We start from the raw sequence: 18089 nt of genomic DNA, 5'->3' as shown, positions 1-18089 counted from the left end.
AGAGAGGGGGACAGAGAGGGACACACAGAGACAGAGAGGGACACACAGAGACAGAGAGGGGGACACACAGAGACAGAGAGGGGGACACACACAGAGACAGAGAGGGGACACACACAAGAGACAGAGAGGGGGACACAGAGAGACAGAGGGGGACAGAGAGACAGAGAGGGGGACAGAGAGAACTAGACAGAGAGAGGGGGACAGAGAGACAGAGAGGGGGACAGAGAGACAGAGAGGGGGACAGAGAGACAGAGAGAGGGGACAGAGAGACAGAGAGGGGGACAGAGAGACAGAGAGGGGGACAGAGAGACAGAGAGGGGGACAGAGAGACAGAGAGGGGGACAGAGAGAGACAGAGAGGGACACACAGAGACAGAGGGGGGGGGAAGCGTTTTGAGGGGTGTGCGGAGAGCTGGGAGTGGGGGGAGAACTCCACACAGACAGCAGGCAATGTCAGGATCGGCCCAAGGTTTCTGGCCCCACGAGACAGTGGCACTACCCGCTGCACCACAGCGCATTTAGTCCTCTACGGCTGTGAATCGCCCCAACACAGGAATAAAGAGACTCTCATCTTGTGACTTTAACTGATGTAAACAAGGCGGTGGATTGGAAAGAATTAAACGCTTAAATGGGCACCAATTGATTTGAGCGTGTCCAGGAAGGCAATCCATGGTCTCGCCCGTCTGTGACCGTGTAGAGACACACACACACACAGTGCTGGAGTAACTCAGCGGGCCAGGCAGTGTGTCGAAACGTCACCCATTCCTTCTCCCCAGAGATGCTGCCTGTCCCGCTGAGTTACTCCAGCACTCTGTGTCTATCGTCTGAGCCCAGTCCCAGCTTGGTTCCGTTAGAACAAAGTGTTTAGTTTATAGTTTACAGATGCGGGTAGAGGTGCTGCCTCACAGCGCCAGAGACCCAGGTTCGATCCCGACTGCTGCTGCTGTCTGTACGGAGTTTGCACGTTCTCCCCGTGACCTGCGTGGGTTTTCTCCGAGATCTTCGGTTTCCTCCCACACTCCAAAGACGTGCAGGTTTGTAGGTTAATTGGCTTGGTGTAAATGCAAATTGTACCTGGTGTGTTTAACATAGAAACAAAGAAAATAGGTGCAGGAGTAGAGGCCATTCGGCCCTTCGAGCCTGCACCATTCGCCATTCAATATGATCATGGCTGATTTGTAGGTTAATTGGTTTGAGTTTGTATACTTGGTATAAGTGTAAATTGTGTGTGTGTGTGCGCGTGCGTGTGTGTGCGTGTGCATGTGAGATAGTGTTAGTGTGCGGGGATCGCTGGTCAGTACAGACTCGGTGGGCCGAAGGGCCTGTTTCCGCGCTGTCCCTCGAAACTGGTGATAAACACAAAACATCTGGAGTAACTCCAGGCAGCTTCTCGGGAGAGAAGGAATGGGTGACGTTTTGGGTCGAGACCCTTCTTCAGCCTAAACTAGTGACAGGTAAAACATTCAAAGTTGGCCCTTATTAAAGTTTTCGACTTGATTAAAGTTTGGCCAAACTTTTTCTACACCACTTGCGTTTACAAATACACAGGACTCAATGTTAAAAGTCCAATGTGCCAAATATCAACATATTCCCGCTGGTGATGGGGGCTTTCTGCACTCACACACGCCCCTCCGATGTTGAGAAAGGCTAGGCCGACACGTCAACTGGGAACCTACTCTCATCAACGTTTTGCTGATTGAACCCACGACGTCTACAGTAGGCTCAGCGTCCCAGAACAACCCCCCCTCTGCATCTGTCTAGTCGGGTATTTGGGAGACCAAATGGGGTCTCCCCTCTTCAGCCAGGAAAGGATTATTTGTGAATCTGAGCCACACTGCCTCAAAACGGCTGGCAGTATCATCAAGGACCCACACCATCCTGGCCACACACTCATCTCCCTGCTACCTTCAGGTAGAAGGTACAGGAGCCTGAAGACTGCAACGTCCAGGTTCAGGAATAGCTACTTCCCCACAGCCATCAGGCTATTAAACCCGGCCTCGGACTAAACTCTGAACCATTATCTGTTATTTGCACGTTATCAGTTTATTTATTCATGTGTGTATATATTTATATAATGGTATATGGACACACTGATCTGTTCTGTATTCATGCCTACTATGTTCTGTATGCTGAAGCAAAGCAAGAATTTAATTGTCCTATCAGGGACACATGACAATAAACTCACTTGAATCTTGAACATTTACCTTTTGTAGACTTGTCGGGTTTAGTTGAGTCTTGTCGATTATCTTTATTGCCACCTGAAAGGCAACGACACAGAGAAAGAGGCATCTCAAAGCAAGCCGTGAGCTCTAAAGGACAACATCGAACATGGTGCTTGTAGGAAGGATCTGCAGATCCCTTCATGTCCCCCACACTGTCGCCCCCCCTCATCCCACCACCACCTCAACTCATCCACCTTATCTCCCCCTCCGTCTCCCCTCCTCACCCTCTCCCTTCCCTTCCTCCCCCCCCCCACCTCAACTCATCCACCTCATCTCCCCCTCCCTCTCCTCTCCCTTCCCTTCCCCCCCCACACCCCTCAAACTCATCCACCTCATCTCCCCCCCTCCCCCCTCCCTCTCTCTCCCTTCCCTTCCTCCCCACCACAACCTCAACCTCACTCATCTCCCCCTCCCTCTCCCTCCACCTCTACCTTCACCTCACCCCCCCAGCTCACCTCACCCAACTTGTCCCCCCACTCCTCACCCATCCCCTCTCCTCACCTCTACCTCCCCCCCCTCCTCCCCTCCACCCTCTCCCCACTACCTGTAACCCACACCTCCCCCCCCAACCACCTCACCTGGGTGATATATATGTGCGTGCATGTTACATGCATGTGTGTGTATATTATATGAGTGTATTAGTATATACATCCATGTGTGTATGTCGTGCGTGTGTACAATATATATGTATATGTGGGTGTGTATTTGAGAGTGTTATGTGTATATAGTGTCAGTGAAAGGTTTCGACCCCCCCAACTCTTCTGCCACTCCCACTCCACCCCCGCCCTCCCCCTCGCCCCCTCCTCACCTCTGCCTCCCACCACCCCCCGTTCATTTCACCACCCATCCCCCATTTCCCCCCACTCTCCTCACCCACCTTTTCTCCCCCCCCCACTGCCCCACCTCACGGTCCCCCCCCCCCACATCCCCCACCTCTCCCCTCCCCCCAATCACCCCCCGATCACCTCACCTCCCCTACCCCTGTTTCCTCCACCACATCTCCTCCCCCCCACTCACTCCCCTCCCCCCCACTCACCCAACTCCCCAAACCCCCCCACAACATCCTCTCCCCCTCCTCCCCCCCCCTCACTCCCACCTCCCCCCTCCACATCCACCCCCCCTCTCCACTCCCACTCACACCCTCCCCCCCCCCCCTCACATCTCCTCACCCCCCCCCCCTTCACTCTCTCCACCCCCCCCCCCACACTCACCTCCCCTCTCCACCTCACCCCCCCCCACACACCTCTCCTCTCCTCTCCACCCTCCCCCCACACACACTCATCTCCCCCCTCTCCACACTCTCCCCCCCCCTCTCCACCCTCCCCCCCCCCATTCCCCCCCCCGCCTCCACATCTCCCCCCCCCCTCCACATCTCCCCCCCTCCACATCTCCCCCCCCCCCCCCCACCATCACCCCCCACCCCCTCCACACTACCCCCCTCCCCCACACCTCTCTCCCCCCCCCTCTCCACTCTCCCCCCCCCCCCCCACCCCACTCACCTCCCTGCGGTGAGGATGTGCCGGGCCAGTTTGACTTTGGCGAAGTTGCCTTTGCCGATGGTCTTGAGCAGCCGGTAGTTGCCGATGTGCGGCTGTTCGTCCGTGCAGGAGGCGATGGAGTTGCGACACCGGGCCCCCAGGGAGCGGCTTGACCAGCTGGGGCCCCGGTCACCACGGCTGTCCATGTGGGACCCATGCTGTGGGGGGGGGGGGGGGGGGGGGGAGAGAGGGGACGGTCAGTTGCTGCAGACACACAATCGATCGCAACGTCCAGCCCCACACCCCCCCCAGGTACTGATTTAATCTAGAGACACAGCGCAGAAACAGGCCCTTCGGCCCACCGGCTCCATGCTATCCAGCGATCCCCGCACTCTAATACTATCCCACACACACACTGGGCACAATTTACAGGCACCAATTAACCCACAGACCCACCCGACCCTCACAGACGGCAGAGTTTGCTCTGGAACTGGGCTGTCTATGGGAAGTTCGGATACATCTTGGAACCACAGGCCTCCCCAGTAATTTATTCAACGGCACAACAGCGCGACATCGCTCTAAGTAATTCACTGACTGAAAGCTCAATCCTTTAGCCCGTTACCATAGGCGAGGCCTACTTATGGTTAGGCCTCCCACTAAGCTGGGCCTGGACAAAAGGCCTCAGGGAGGGTGGGGGGGGTGGGGGGGGGGGGGGGGGGGGGTTTTAAAGACAAGCGTTGCAGAACATCTAGTTCTCTGCAAAAATGCACCAGATAAATCAATGAAATGCGTTTAGCTTGGCGATCGATAGAGAGGAGAAGGCTCTTAGCAGAGGCCCCGTTTCCACGGCAACGAGGCCTGCACTGCCACGTTACCCCACTTAGAGAGCTACATGACTTGTGGCATTAACTCACATTAGTGCTGCATCACTATACATTTTATAGAGGTTATTTTAACGAACAAACACAGTTTGGGGGGGGGGGGGGTGGGGGGGGGGGGGGGGGGTGCATGTAGTGAGGCGTTCTTGACAACAACGTTTAGATGCGGCCTAGTGTGTAGGATGGAACTGCAGGTGCCGGAGTAACTCAGCGGGACAGGCAGCGTCTCTGGAGAGAAGGGAATGGGTGGCGTTTCGGGTCGAGACCCTTCCTCAGACGTCTATCTTTTGAATGCGGTTGTGTTGTGTGCTACGAGACTGCAGCCCCCCTCAACTCCCCTCAACTCCCCCCCCTCACATATAGTCATATATACACACACACACACATATAATCATATATACACAAACACACACATAGTATATATATATACACAGAAACATATACACACACACACACACATATACACACACACACACACATATACACCCACACACACATATACACACACATATACACACATATACACACACACACACACACACATACACACACACACACACATACACACATATAATCATATACACAAACACACACACATATAGTCATATATATACACATATATACACACACACACACACACATATATATACACACACACACACACACACACACACACATATATACACACCTCTCCCCTCTCCACATCGGTGAAGATTTCCTACGCTAGGAGTGAGGGGAGGATGGTGAGGGGGGGGAGAGGGGGAGAGGGGGGGAAGGGGTGAACCACATGGACGTTACTAGTTCAGTACTCCTCCACAGCTGTGAAGGGTTTCGTCCGTACAGGAAGCAGGGGATTGGAGCTGTGAGGCTGCGCTGGAGAACGGCCAAGAGCAGAGCTTCTGCCCTCCCCTCCCCTCTCGCCTCTGGAAGCCCCCACCCCCACCCCCCCCACCTCCACCCTAGTCTCAGTCCTCCAGTACAGACACCAGGCCCGGGGTGTCTGCCACTCACACCCTGTGATGCCCGTCCTAAACTCCTCACCTCACTACCATATACAGCAAACTTATACCGTTATAGCGTGTGGCTCGGGGGCTGCTCTTGTGACTCAAAGGTTCAGCTTCATTATTGTCACGTGTAGTTAATGAGACGCTTGGCTTTCATGTTAACCGAGCGGATCAGATAATACTATATGTTTAAGAAAGAACTGCAGATGCTGGAAAAAATCAAGGGTAGACAAAACATAGAAACATAGAAATTAGGGTGCAGGAGTAGAGGCCATTCGGCCCTTCGAGCCTGCACCGCCATTCAATATGATCATGGCTGATCATCCAACTCAGTATCCCGTACCTGCCTTCTCTCCATACCCCCTGATCCCCTTAGCCACAAGGGCCACATCTAACTCCCTCTTAAATATATAGCCAATGAACTGGCCTTGACTACCCTCTGTGGCAGAGAGTTCCAGAGATTCCCCACTCTCTGTGTGCAAAAAGTTCTTCTCATCTCGGTTTTAAAGGATTTCCCCCTTATCCTTAAGCTGTGACCCCTTGTCCTGGACTTCCCCAACATCGGGAACAATCTTCCTGCATCTAGCCTGTATAACCCCTTAAGAATTTTGTAAAAATACCGGAGGAACTCAGCGGGTGAGGCAGCATCTCAGGAGAGAAAGATGCATGTGTTCATACACACACACACACACACACACACACACATATATATACACACACACACACACACACACACACACACACACACACACACACACACACACACACACACACACACATATATACACACACACAGACATATACACACACACACACACACACACACACACACACACACACACACACACACACACACACACACACACAAACACAAACACACACATATAAACACACACACACACACACACACACATTTACAAACACATATACACTCTCAAGTCAAACTCAATTCCAATAGGCAGAGTAAAGGGGAATATACAGAGTGCAGAGTCGCTCAGCATTCTTACACAGCTTTCCCATCATGCATTCTTAGAAGCCATCAAGACTAAACAGATGGAGCCACATGGCACGGAAACAGGCCCTTCGGCCCAACTGGACAATGTTGACCAAGATGCCCCATCTAATCTGGTCCCATTTAGCCACATTTGGGCCTTATCCTTCTCAACTTTTCCTATCCATGTACCTGTGGCGATTATAGCACATGCCTCAACTACAGAACATCCTGTCACAAATTATTCAATAAATAACCACCCAACTAGTGAAAAAGTTGCCTCTCAGACTTTTACACTTTAGAGTTAGAGCAGAAACAGGCCCTTCAGCCCACCGAGTCCGTGCTGGCCAGCGATCACCCCGCACACTAACACTATCCTACACACACTAGGGACAATTTACATTTACACCAAGCCAATTAACCTGCAAACCTGCACGTCTTTGGAGTGTGGGAGGAAACCGGAGCACCCGGAGAAAACCCACGCAGGTCACGGGGAGAACGTGCAAACTCCGTACAGACAGCGCCCGTAGTCAGGATCAAACCCGGGTCTCTGGCGCTGTGAGGCAGCAACTCTACCGCTGCGCCACCGTGCAGCCCTAAAGGATTGTATTAAATCTTTCCCCTCTAACCTTAAACATATGTCCTGTTGTGTTTCGGATCCGCTGCCCTGGGCCTATTCACCCTGTTTATTGCCAGTTCATTGGCTATGTTTAAGAGGGAGTTAGATGTGGCTAAAGGGATCAGGGGGTATGGAGAGAAGGCAGGGATGGGATACTGATTTGGATGATCAGCCATGATCATATTGAATGGCGAATGGTGCAGGCTCGAAGGGCCGAATGGCCTCTACTCCTGCACCTATTGTCTACGTTTCTATGTTTCTAACCAGTCAGCGGAAAGACAATACATGATTACAATCGAGCCATCCACAGTGTACAGATACATGATAAGGACTATAGACACTGGAGTAACTCAGCGGGACAGGCAGCATCTCTGGAGCGAAGGAATGGGTGACGTTTCGGGTCGAGACCCTTCTTCACACCCTTCTTCACTCCAAGCCAAGTCTAAAGAAGAGTCTCGACCCCGAAACATCACCCATTCCTTCTCTCCAGAGATGCTGCCTGACCCGCTGAGTTACTCCAGCATTTTGAGTCTCTCTTCGGTTTAAACCAGCATCTGCAGTTCCTTCCTACACATGATAAGGGAGTAACACAAAGCCAGTGACGTTCGACCAAGGATAGCCCGCACATTCCTTATAGTCCGACATTCTCACCACAGGAAGTGAACACGTCAAAGGCCTTTCAACCACCAAACAAAAGGTTTCGACGGTGATTGGGAAATTGCTGACTGGCAAAAATAACCACACAGGCCTTCCTATTGAATATAGAACAGTAGCGCCCATGAACAGGCCCTTCAGCCCATCGAGTCTGTGCCAAACCCGATGCAAAGACCCTCTTAGTTGAGTCGAGAGAGGCAGCTCGGAAACAGGCCCTTCGGCCCACCGAGTCCGTGCCGACCAGCCATCGTACACTAGCACTATCCTACACACTGGGGGCAACTAGACAAATTCTTGACTGGAACGGGTGTCAAGGGTTACGGGGAGAAGGGAGGGAAATTTGGGATTTGGAGACAGAGATCAGGCATGATTGGATGGTGGAGTAGACTCGACAGGCCGAATGGCCTAATTCTACTCCGATAACTTGTGAATTTACTATTTTTAAATCGAACCCAATTAAGGGGGAGGGGGGAGATGGGGGGGGGGGGGGGGGGGGAGGGGGGAGGGGTGGAGGGGTGGAGAGGGGGTGGAGGGGTGGGGGGGGAGGGGGGAGGGGGGAGGGGGGGGAGGGGGGGGGAGGGGGGAGGGGGGGGGGGGAGGGGGGGAGGGGGGGGGGAAGAGGAGAGCGGGGGAGGGGGGGGGGGGGGGGGGGGAAGGGGGGGAGAGAGGGGGGGGGGAGAGGGGGGGGGAGAGAGGGGGGGGGGAAAGGGGGGAGAGAAAGGGGGGGAGGGAAGAAGGGGGGAAAGGGGGGGAGAGAAGGGGGGGGGGAGAGGGAGAGGGGGGGAGGGGGGGGAAGGGGGGTGGTATGGGGGGGAGCGCGCAGACACACACAACACTGTAAATAGGTCAGTACCGACACTGCCAGAGTATAACAGTGTTTCTCTGTTTCTATCTGCGGTTATTTTGCTCTTGAACTGCCCAATAACAAGGATGTCTCCCTCCCTCCCTCTTCCTTCTCTTCCCCTCCCCACCCCCACCATCCCGGGGGACAGACGGTGAGACAGTGGCCACACAAAGACACCGTCCTAGTCTCTCCGCTCAAACCCAGCCCTCTCTGCTGGCGTCAATGTGGTTTATGTGTAAAGATCAACAACAAAATGCTGGAGTAACTCAGCGGGACAGGCAGCAGCATCTGTGGAGAGCAGGAATGGCCGACGTTTCGGGTCGAGAAACACATACCCATACACACACACACACGCACATATATACACACATATACACACACACACCTATACACACGTACCTATACACATACATACACACACACACATACCTATACACATATATATACACACACACACACGCACACATATATATACACACACATATATATATGTACACACACACATATATATATACACACACACACTATATATACACACACACATATACACACGCACATATATATACACACACACACATATACACACACACATATATACACACACACGCACACATATACACACACACGCACATATATACACACACATACACATACACACACATACACACATATACACACACACACACACACATATATATACACAAACATATACACACACACACACACACACACACACACACACACACAATTATATATAGAATTGCCAGAGGGGACAGTGTATCTCTGTGTTTCTCTCCTCTATAATAAACCGTTTATATAATAAACCATTTGCCATGTACAGGGTACAAGTCCCTCTATATATATATATATATACACACACATCAGTCTGAAGAAGGGTCTCGACCTGAAACGTCACCCATTCCTTCCCTACAGAGATGCTGTATATGTGTGTCTATGTATATATATGTGGACTTGCTCAGTGTTCAAGGCAAACAGTGTATAGATCCTCAGTTGATTTAGGCAAGGCAGGAGAATCTTCAAGGCCACACCAGTCAGCCCATCCCCAGCCCTGTGGAAGATTCCCGCCTGTCTGCTGGAGGATGTGAGGCTTAATTAAAGGGCAGAGTTGGACAGGGAACAATGCTGGGCCTCACTGCTGAGACAGGGGCCTGTCCTTGTGTGAAGTAGAGGCAGACTCCAGGCACTCTGCAAGCAGGCAGCATGCCAACTCAAGATGAAGCAAAGGTCAGAGACAATGTGTGCATAGAAACATAGAAACATAGACAATAGGTGCAGGAGTAGAGGCCATTCGGCCCTTCGAGCCTGCACCATTCGCCATTCAATATGATCATGGCTGATCATCCAACTCAGTATCCCATCCCTGCCTTCTCTCCATACCCCCTGATCCCTTTAGCCACAAGGGCCACACCTAACTCCCTCTTAAATATAGCCAATGAACTGTGTGGCCTCAACTATCTTCTGTGGCAGAGAATTCCACAGATTCACCACTCTCTGTGTGTGAAAAAAAATGTTTTTCTCATCTCATCTCAGTCCTAAAAGATTTCCCCCCGTATCCTTAAACTGTGTGACCCCTTGTTCTGGACTTCCCCAACATCGGGAACAATCTTCCTGCATCTAGCCTGTCCAACCCCTTAAGAATTTTGTAAGTTTCTATAAGATCCATCAGGCATGAAGGAACTGCAGATGCTGGTTTAACCCGAAGACAGGCACAAAATGCTGGAGTAACTCAGCGGGACAGGCAGCATCTCTGGAGAGAAGGAATGGGTGACGTTTCAGAGGTCTCGATTCCTTCTCTCCAGAGATGCTGCCTGTACTCTGCTGGGTTCCTCCAGCACTTTGTGTCTTTTCTTTTGTAAACCAGCATCTGCAGTTCCTTGTATCACGATACAAGTCACAGTGGCAAGTCAGATCACAGCTCTACCCTAGAGCACAATAAATAATAGAGTTGTAGATGTTGCCCAGTCCCACACACACCACACTCCCCACCATTGTAGATGTAGCCCAGTCCCCACCAGCCCACACACCACACTCCCCACCATTGTAGATGTAGCCCAGTCCCACACACACCACACTCCCCACCATTGTAGATGTAGCCCAGTCCCACACACACCACACTCCCCACCATTGTAGATGTAGCCCAGTCCCACACACACCACACTCCCCACCATTGTAGATGTAGCCCAGTCCAACACACACAACACTCACCACCATACTATAGATGGCCCAGTGTCACACACACCACACTCCCCACCATTGTAGATGTAGCCCAGTCCATCACACACACCGCACTCCCCACCATTGTAGTTGTAGCCGAGCCCCACACACACACCACACTCCCCACCATTGTAGATATATCCCCGTCCCCCACACACACCACACTCCCCACCATTGTAGATGTAGCCCAGTCCCACACACACACCACACTCCCCACCATTGTAGATAGCCCAGTCCCACACACACCACACCCCCCCAGCCCACCATCACACCCCCACCATCCCCACCATTCTAGATGTGGCCCACTCCCATCACGCAGCCTCGGGAAAGCAGCCAACATACACTTCACGCTGTCCTCGGGAAAGCCCGACACCATCCAGACTTGTCCCGGTCATTCCATTCCTTCCTCCCCGCTCCCGTCCGGCAGAAGGTACAGAAGCTTGAAAGCTCGCACCACCAGACTCAGGAACAGCTTCTTCCCCTCTGTTATCAGGCTTCTGAACGGCCCTTCCACAAGCTGGGGTACTGTCCGATTCACCTCTACCCCATTGCGGACATTGGACTTTGTCTGTGGAACTGATGCACTACAATGCTGAGACTATATCCTGCACTCTGTATCTTCCCCTTTGCTCCACCTGTTGGACTGGAGTTTGACCTGACTGTATTGATGTACAGTATGTCTGACCTGTTTGGACAACGTGCAAAAGCTTTCCCCTGTACCTCACTACATGTGTTATTGATTAACCCAGACCGATGTGTCTGTGAAATTGCCCAGAGACCACAAATGGCATTGGCTTTTGAGTCAACCATTGGAAATCAATGTTTCTTTCTGGAGTGAAATTCGATCGCGTATAGTTTTGTTCCGGGAATTTGACCCGGGCGTTTGTGCCTGGAGGTTGCTATAAGAAACTAGGGTCACGGATACGAGGGGCGTTTTATCCGGATGCATCACAGCTCGGTTGGGGAACAGCTCCATCCACAGTTGCAGCCCAGACCATCGCACAAACCAACCTCCCTTCCATCGCCTCCATCTACACCTCACGCTGCCTCGGCAAGGCCAGCAGCATCATCAAGGACCAGTCACACCCCGGCCACTCCCTCTTCTCCCCTCTCCCATCGGGCAAGAGGTACAGAAGTGTGAAAACAAACGCACACCTCCAGATTCAGGGACAGTTTCTTCCCAGCTGTTATCAGGCAACTGAACCATCCTACCACAACCAGAGGGCAGTGCTGAACTACTATCTACCTGTATAATAGTGGATAAATGTGGATAAATGTGAGGTTATCCATTTTGGTGGCAAAAACGGGAAAGCAGACTATTATCTAAATGGTGGCCGATTGGGAAAGGGGGAGATGCAGCGAGACCTGGGTGTCATGGTACACCAGTCATTGAAGGTAGGCATGCAGGTGCAGCAGGCAGTAAAGAAAGCGAATGGTATGTTGGCTTTCATTGCAAAAGGATTTGAGTATAGGAGCAGGGAGGTTCTACTGCAGTTGTACAGGGTCTTGGTGAGACCACACCTGGAGTATTGCGTACAGTTTTGGTCTCCAAATCTGAGGAAGGACATTATTGCCATAGAGGGAGTGCAGAGATGGTTCACCAGACTGATTCCTGGGATGTCAGGACTGTCTTATGAAGAAAGACTGGATAGACTTGGTTTATACTCTCTAGAATTTAGGAGATTGAGAGGGGATCTTATAGAAACTTACAAAATTCTTAAGGGGTTGGATAGGCTAGATGCAGGAAGATTGTTCCCGATGTTAGGGAAGTCCAGGACAAGGGGTCACAGCTTAACGTGCGTTTTCACCTGTTTCCGCCCACGCTCCAAAGACGTACAGGTTTGTGGATTAATTGGGGGTGAAACTGTAAATCGTCCCTAGTGTGTGTGGGATAGAATTGGTGTACGAGGGGACCGCTGGTCGGCGCGGTGTACGCAGTATATCGATAGCGCTGGTGTATGAGGGGATCGCTAGTCGGCGCGGTGTACCGATAGCGCTGGTGTACGGTGATCGCTGGTCGGCGCGGTGTACCGATAGCGCTGGTGTACGGTGATCGCTGGTCGGCGCGGTGTACCGATAGCGCTGGTGTACGGTGATCGCTGGTCGGCGCGGTGTACCGATAGCGCGGGTGTACGGTGATCGCTGGTCGGCGCGGTGTATCGATAACGCTGGTGTGCGGGGATTGCTGGTTTTCGCGGTGTATCGATAGCGCTGGTGTACAGTTCATTGTTATATTTAAGAGGAGTAGTATGTGGCTAAGGGATGGTCGGCGCGGTATCTGATCGATAGCGCTGGTGTACGAGGTGATCGATGGTCGGCGCGGTGTACCGATAGCGCTGGTGTACGGTGATCGCTAGTCGGCGCTGTGTACCGATAGCGCAGGTGGTGTGCGGGGATCGATGGTCGGCGCGGTCTCTGGTGTACGATAGCGCTGGTGTACGAGGTGATCGCTAGTCGGCGCGGTAGATTAATTGTACTGATAGCGTGGGGTGTACGGGGATCGATGGTCGGCGCGGTGTATCGATAGCGCTGGTGTACGGTGATCGCTGGTCGGCGCGGTGTACCGATAGCGCTGGTGTACGGGGATCGCTGGTCGGCGCGGTGTACCGATAGCGCTGGTGTGCGGGGATCGCTGGTCGGGGCGGTGTATGCGATGTATCGATAGCGCTGGTGTACGGTGATTGATGGTCGGCGCGATGTACGCGGTATATCGATAGCGCTGGTGTACTGGGATCGCTGGTCGGCGCGATGTACGCGGTGTACCGATAGCATTGGTGTGCGAGGTGATCGATGGTCGGCGCGGTGTACCGATAGCGCTGGTGTGCGGTGATCGCTGGTCGGCGCGGTGTACCGATAGCGCTGGTGTGCGAGGTGATCGATGGTCAGCGCGGTGTATCGATAGCGCTGGTGTGCGGGGTGATCGCTGGTCGGCGCGGTGTACCGATAGCGCTGGTGTACGAGGTGATCGCCAGTTTCCGCGCTGTATCGCTAAAGTCTACAGTCACGGCGGAAGATTTGCAAGCACGGACCCGTTCCCTGGCACAGGAACAAGAATTACTTCTTCAACAGTCTGAGGAAGGGTCTCGACCCGAAACGTCACCCGTTCCTTCTCTCCAGAGATGCTCCCCGTCCCGCTGAGTTACTCCAGCATTTTGAGTCTATCTTCGATAGTTTCTCTCTCTGGGCCGAAGATCTCAGAGGATTTCAGATTACTCTCTAGAATTTAGGAGATTGAGGGGGGATCTTATAGAAACTTACAAAATTCTTAAGGGGTTGGACAGGCTAGATGCAGGAAGATTGTTCCCGATGTTGGGGAAGTCCAGGACAAGGGGTCACAGCTTAAGGATAAGAGGGAAATCCTTTAAAACCGAGATGAGAAGAACTTTTTTCACACAGAGAGTGGTGAATCTCTGGAATTCTCTGCCACAGAGGGTAGTCGAGGCCACAGTTCATTGGCTATATTTAAGAGGGAGTTAGATGTGGCCCTTGTGGCTAAAGGGGATCAGGGGGTATGGAGAGAAGGCAGGTACGGGATACTGAGTTGGATGATCAGCCATGATCATATTGAATAGCGGTGCAGGCTCGAAGGGCCGAATGGCCTACTCCTGCACCTAATTTCTATGTTTCTATGTTTCTATTGCCAATCAGCTCCTCTGAAAGCTGACACTACAGAGGTCCCACCTGATCTCCTGGGCAAATGCACCCTCTGCCCCTTGGTGAATACACACAGCTTCACCTCTGGGGCCTCTGATCATCCCCCTGCTGTCCACAAACATGGACGATCATATTCCACACGCCAACAGTTGCTCACCACTTATCCTCCCGACTATCAATTCAAATATTTATACAACCGTCTAATTGAGTCTCAGTCATGCGATCTTTGGCAACAATGCCAACTCCACCAGACTGATTCCTGGGATGTCAGGACTTCCATATGAAGAAAGACTGGATAGACTCGGCTTGTACTTGCTAGAATTTAGAAGATTGAGGGGGGATCTTATAGAAACTTACAAAATTCTTAAGGGTTTAAGAGGGAACTGCAGATGCTGGAGAATCGAAGGTTACACAAAAAAGCTGGAGAAACTCAGCAGGTGCAGCAGCATCTATGGAGCTGCAAAATTCTTAAGGGGTTGGACAGGCTAGATGCAGGAAGATTGTTCCCGATGTTGGGGAAGTCCAGGGGGGGATGGAGAGGAAGGCGGACACACAGATCAGCCATGATCATATTGATAAGCGGGCAATCTTTTAGGACTGAATGGATGAGAAAACCTATTTTCTTTTTCCTCATTTTACATCATTGAGAGGGTGGTGAATCTAAACGTTGGAATTTCCTCTGCCTCCAGAAGCTGCTGCACCCGCTGAGTTTCTCCAGCATTTTTTTTTGTGTATCCCTCACATTTTTCATTGGCTATTTTCGCTATGGGAGGCCGTGGCTCTGTACTTGGCCCTTGTGGCTAAAGGGATCAGGGGGTATGGAGAGAAGGCAGGTACACAGCGGATACCGAGTTGGATGATCAGCTGTCTGATCATATTGAATGGCGAATGGATCTTCCCTGCAGGTTTCCTCCCAGGCTCGACCGTGGGGCCTGCGCTGGCTCTAAACTACTCCTGTCACCTATTGTCCTATGTTTCTGACCCGCTGTTTTCCAGCATTCTGTGATACGTCAATCCATGTTCTCCACAGATGGGTTCACCCGCTGAAACTCCAGCACTCTGTGAAACGTTGCCTATTTCCATGTCGCTCCCCATAGATGCTGCTGACCCGCTGAGTTACTCCAGCACTCTGTGAAACGTCACCTATCCATGTTCTCCACAGATGCTGCCTGACCCGCTGAGTTACTCCAGCACTCTGTGAAACGTCACCTATCCATTTTCTCCACAGATGCTGCCTGACCCACTGAGTTATGGTGCAGCAGCATCTATGGAGCTAAGGAAATAGGCAACGTTTCGGGCTGAAACCCTTCTGGAAATAGGCAACGTTTCGGGCCGAAACCCTTCCGGGTTTCGGCCCGAAACGTTGCCTATTTCCTTAGCTCCATAGATGCTGCTGCACCCGCTGAGTTACTCCAGCACTCTGTGAAACGTCACCTATCCATGTTCTCCACAGATGCTGCCTGACCCGCTGAGTTACTCCAGCACTCTGTGTCTATCTTCGGAGAGGAGAAATGTTGGATTTAAATACCACTCTGAGATCCCACTCACTCACTCACACTGCAATAGGTTACAGGCTGTGAAGCAACAAACTGTATATTAATAGAATAACGCAATAAAAAGCAGCGAGGTTTTTTTTTTTTTGAGTGTGAGTCATAGAGCAAATGAGACACGATTTCTACCTGACTTGACTGAGAAATACATTGAAAGATAAATGACAACAAAATGGCTACTGGCATAGGCATGGTTTAAATCAGAAGTGCTAGTAGAATTAGGCCTTTCGGCCCATCTCTCCCTCCTAACCCCATTCTCCTGCCTTCTCCCCATAACCTCTGACACCCGTACTAATTCAGAATCTATCTCTCTCTCTCTCTCTCTGTCCGCCTTAAAAATATCCACTGATTTGGCCTCCAGTCTTCTGTGGCAAAGAATTCCACAAAGGCCAAGAACAATTCTGTAAATAGAGAGGGTGGCAGGGTGGTGCAGCGGGTAGAGCTGCTGCCTCACAGCGCCAGAGACCCAGGTTCGATCCCGACTACGGGCGCTGTCTGTACGGAGTTTGCACGTTCTCCCCGTGACCTGCGTGGGTTTTCTCCGGGAGTTCTACATTCCTCCCCACACTCCAAAGACGGGCGGATTTGTAGGATAATAATTGGCTTGTAGAAGTGTAAATTGTCCCTAGTGTGTGTAGGATAGTGATCGCTGGTCGGTGCAGACTCGGTGGGCCGAAGGGCCAGTTTCCGCGCTGTATCTCTAAACTAAAATGAACTGATCAAGGACCAGAATAGCCCCAAACTCTGGCAATCCCACCCGAATCTCTCTGGCAAGTTCTCATCGACGGATGTACGAACACTCACTTTGATGCACAAAAGCAGAATATTTGTTGAATGGATTGGAGAATGGACCAGGGTTTTGTTTAAAAATGGACATAGAGTGCTGGAGTAACTCAGTGGGTCAGGCAGCATCTGTGGAGAACATGGATAGGTGACGTTTCACAGAGTGCTGGAGTAACTCAGCGGGTCAGGCAGCATCTGTGGAGCTAAGGAAATAGGCAACGTTTCGGGCCGAAACCCGGAAGGGTTTCGGCCCGAAACGTTGCCTATTTCCAGGTTTCGGCCCGAAACGTTGCCTATTTCCTTAGCTCCATAGATGCTGCTGCACCATAACTCAGTGGGTCAGGCAACATCTGTGGAGAACATGGATAGGTGACGTTTCACAGAGTGCTGGAGTAACTCAGCGGGTCAGCAGCATCTATGGAGAACATGGATAGGTCACAGAGTGCTGGAGTAACTTCAGGCAGCATCTGTGGAGAACATGGACAGGTGACGTTTCACACAGTGCTGGAGTAACAATTTACAGAAGCTAATTAACCTACAAACCTGCACGTCTTTGGAGTGTGGGAGGAAACCAGAGCACCTGGAGAAAAACTAATTCACAGGGAGAACGGACAAACTCTGCACAGACAGCAACTGCAGTCGGGATCGAACCCGGGTCTCTGGCGCTGTGAGGCAGCAGCTCTACCCGCTGCACCACCTCGTGTATAGTTTTTCCACTGACTGGTTTGTACGTAACTAAAATGCTTTTCACTGTTCTTTGGTACATGTGATAATAAACTAAACTCAGACACAAATGCATTTCGTTGTCTCTGTACTGTACACTGACAATGACAATTAAAATTGAATCTGAATCTGACACACAGATATCGTGCTGTGATTAACACAGAGACTGAAACAGGGTTGGGGCCCAAAACGTCACCTATCCATGTTCTCCACAGATGCTGCCTGACCCGCTGAGTTACTCCAGCACTCTGTGAAACGTCACCTATCCATGTTCTCCACAGATGCTGCCTGACCCGCTGAGTTACTGCCAGCATCTCTGTGAAACGGCAACCTTTTGGGCCGAAACCCTTCTGTTCTCCACGATTCTGCCTGAAACCCAGGGTTTCAGCCCGAATGGTGCCAGCAGCTCCATAGATGGAGCACCCGCTAGTTAGGCACTCTGTGAAACGGCTAAC

At 51.7% G+C, this 18089-nt stretch overlaps 1 protein-coding gene across 1 annotated transcript in view; it reads right to left on the bottom strand.

Moving 5' to 3' along the window:
• Positions 1-2026: 2026 nt before the first annotated feature.
• Positions 2027-18089, bottom strand: part of LOC129714156 (MAP/microtubule affinity-regulating kinase 4-like) — a 28178-nt gene continuing 12115 nt past the window's right edge. Inside the window, 2 exon segments of the mRNA XM_055663654.1 lie at positions 2027-2257; positions 3717-3917. Coding sequence (XP_055519629.1) covers positions 2159-2257; positions 3717-3917 — 300 coding nt within the window. The 3' untranslated portion in view covers positions 2027-2158.

The sequence above is a fragment of the Leucoraja erinacea genome, chromosome 38 (assembly GCF_028641065.1).
Source record: "Leucoraja erinacea ecotype New England chromosome 38, Leri_hhj_1, whole genome shotgun sequence".
Taxonomy (NCBI): Eukaryota; Metazoa; Chordata; class Chondrichthyes; order Rajiformes; family Rajidae; genus Leucoraja; species Leucoraja erinaceus.
This window is presented reverse-complemented; position numbering and strand designations above follow the sequence as displayed.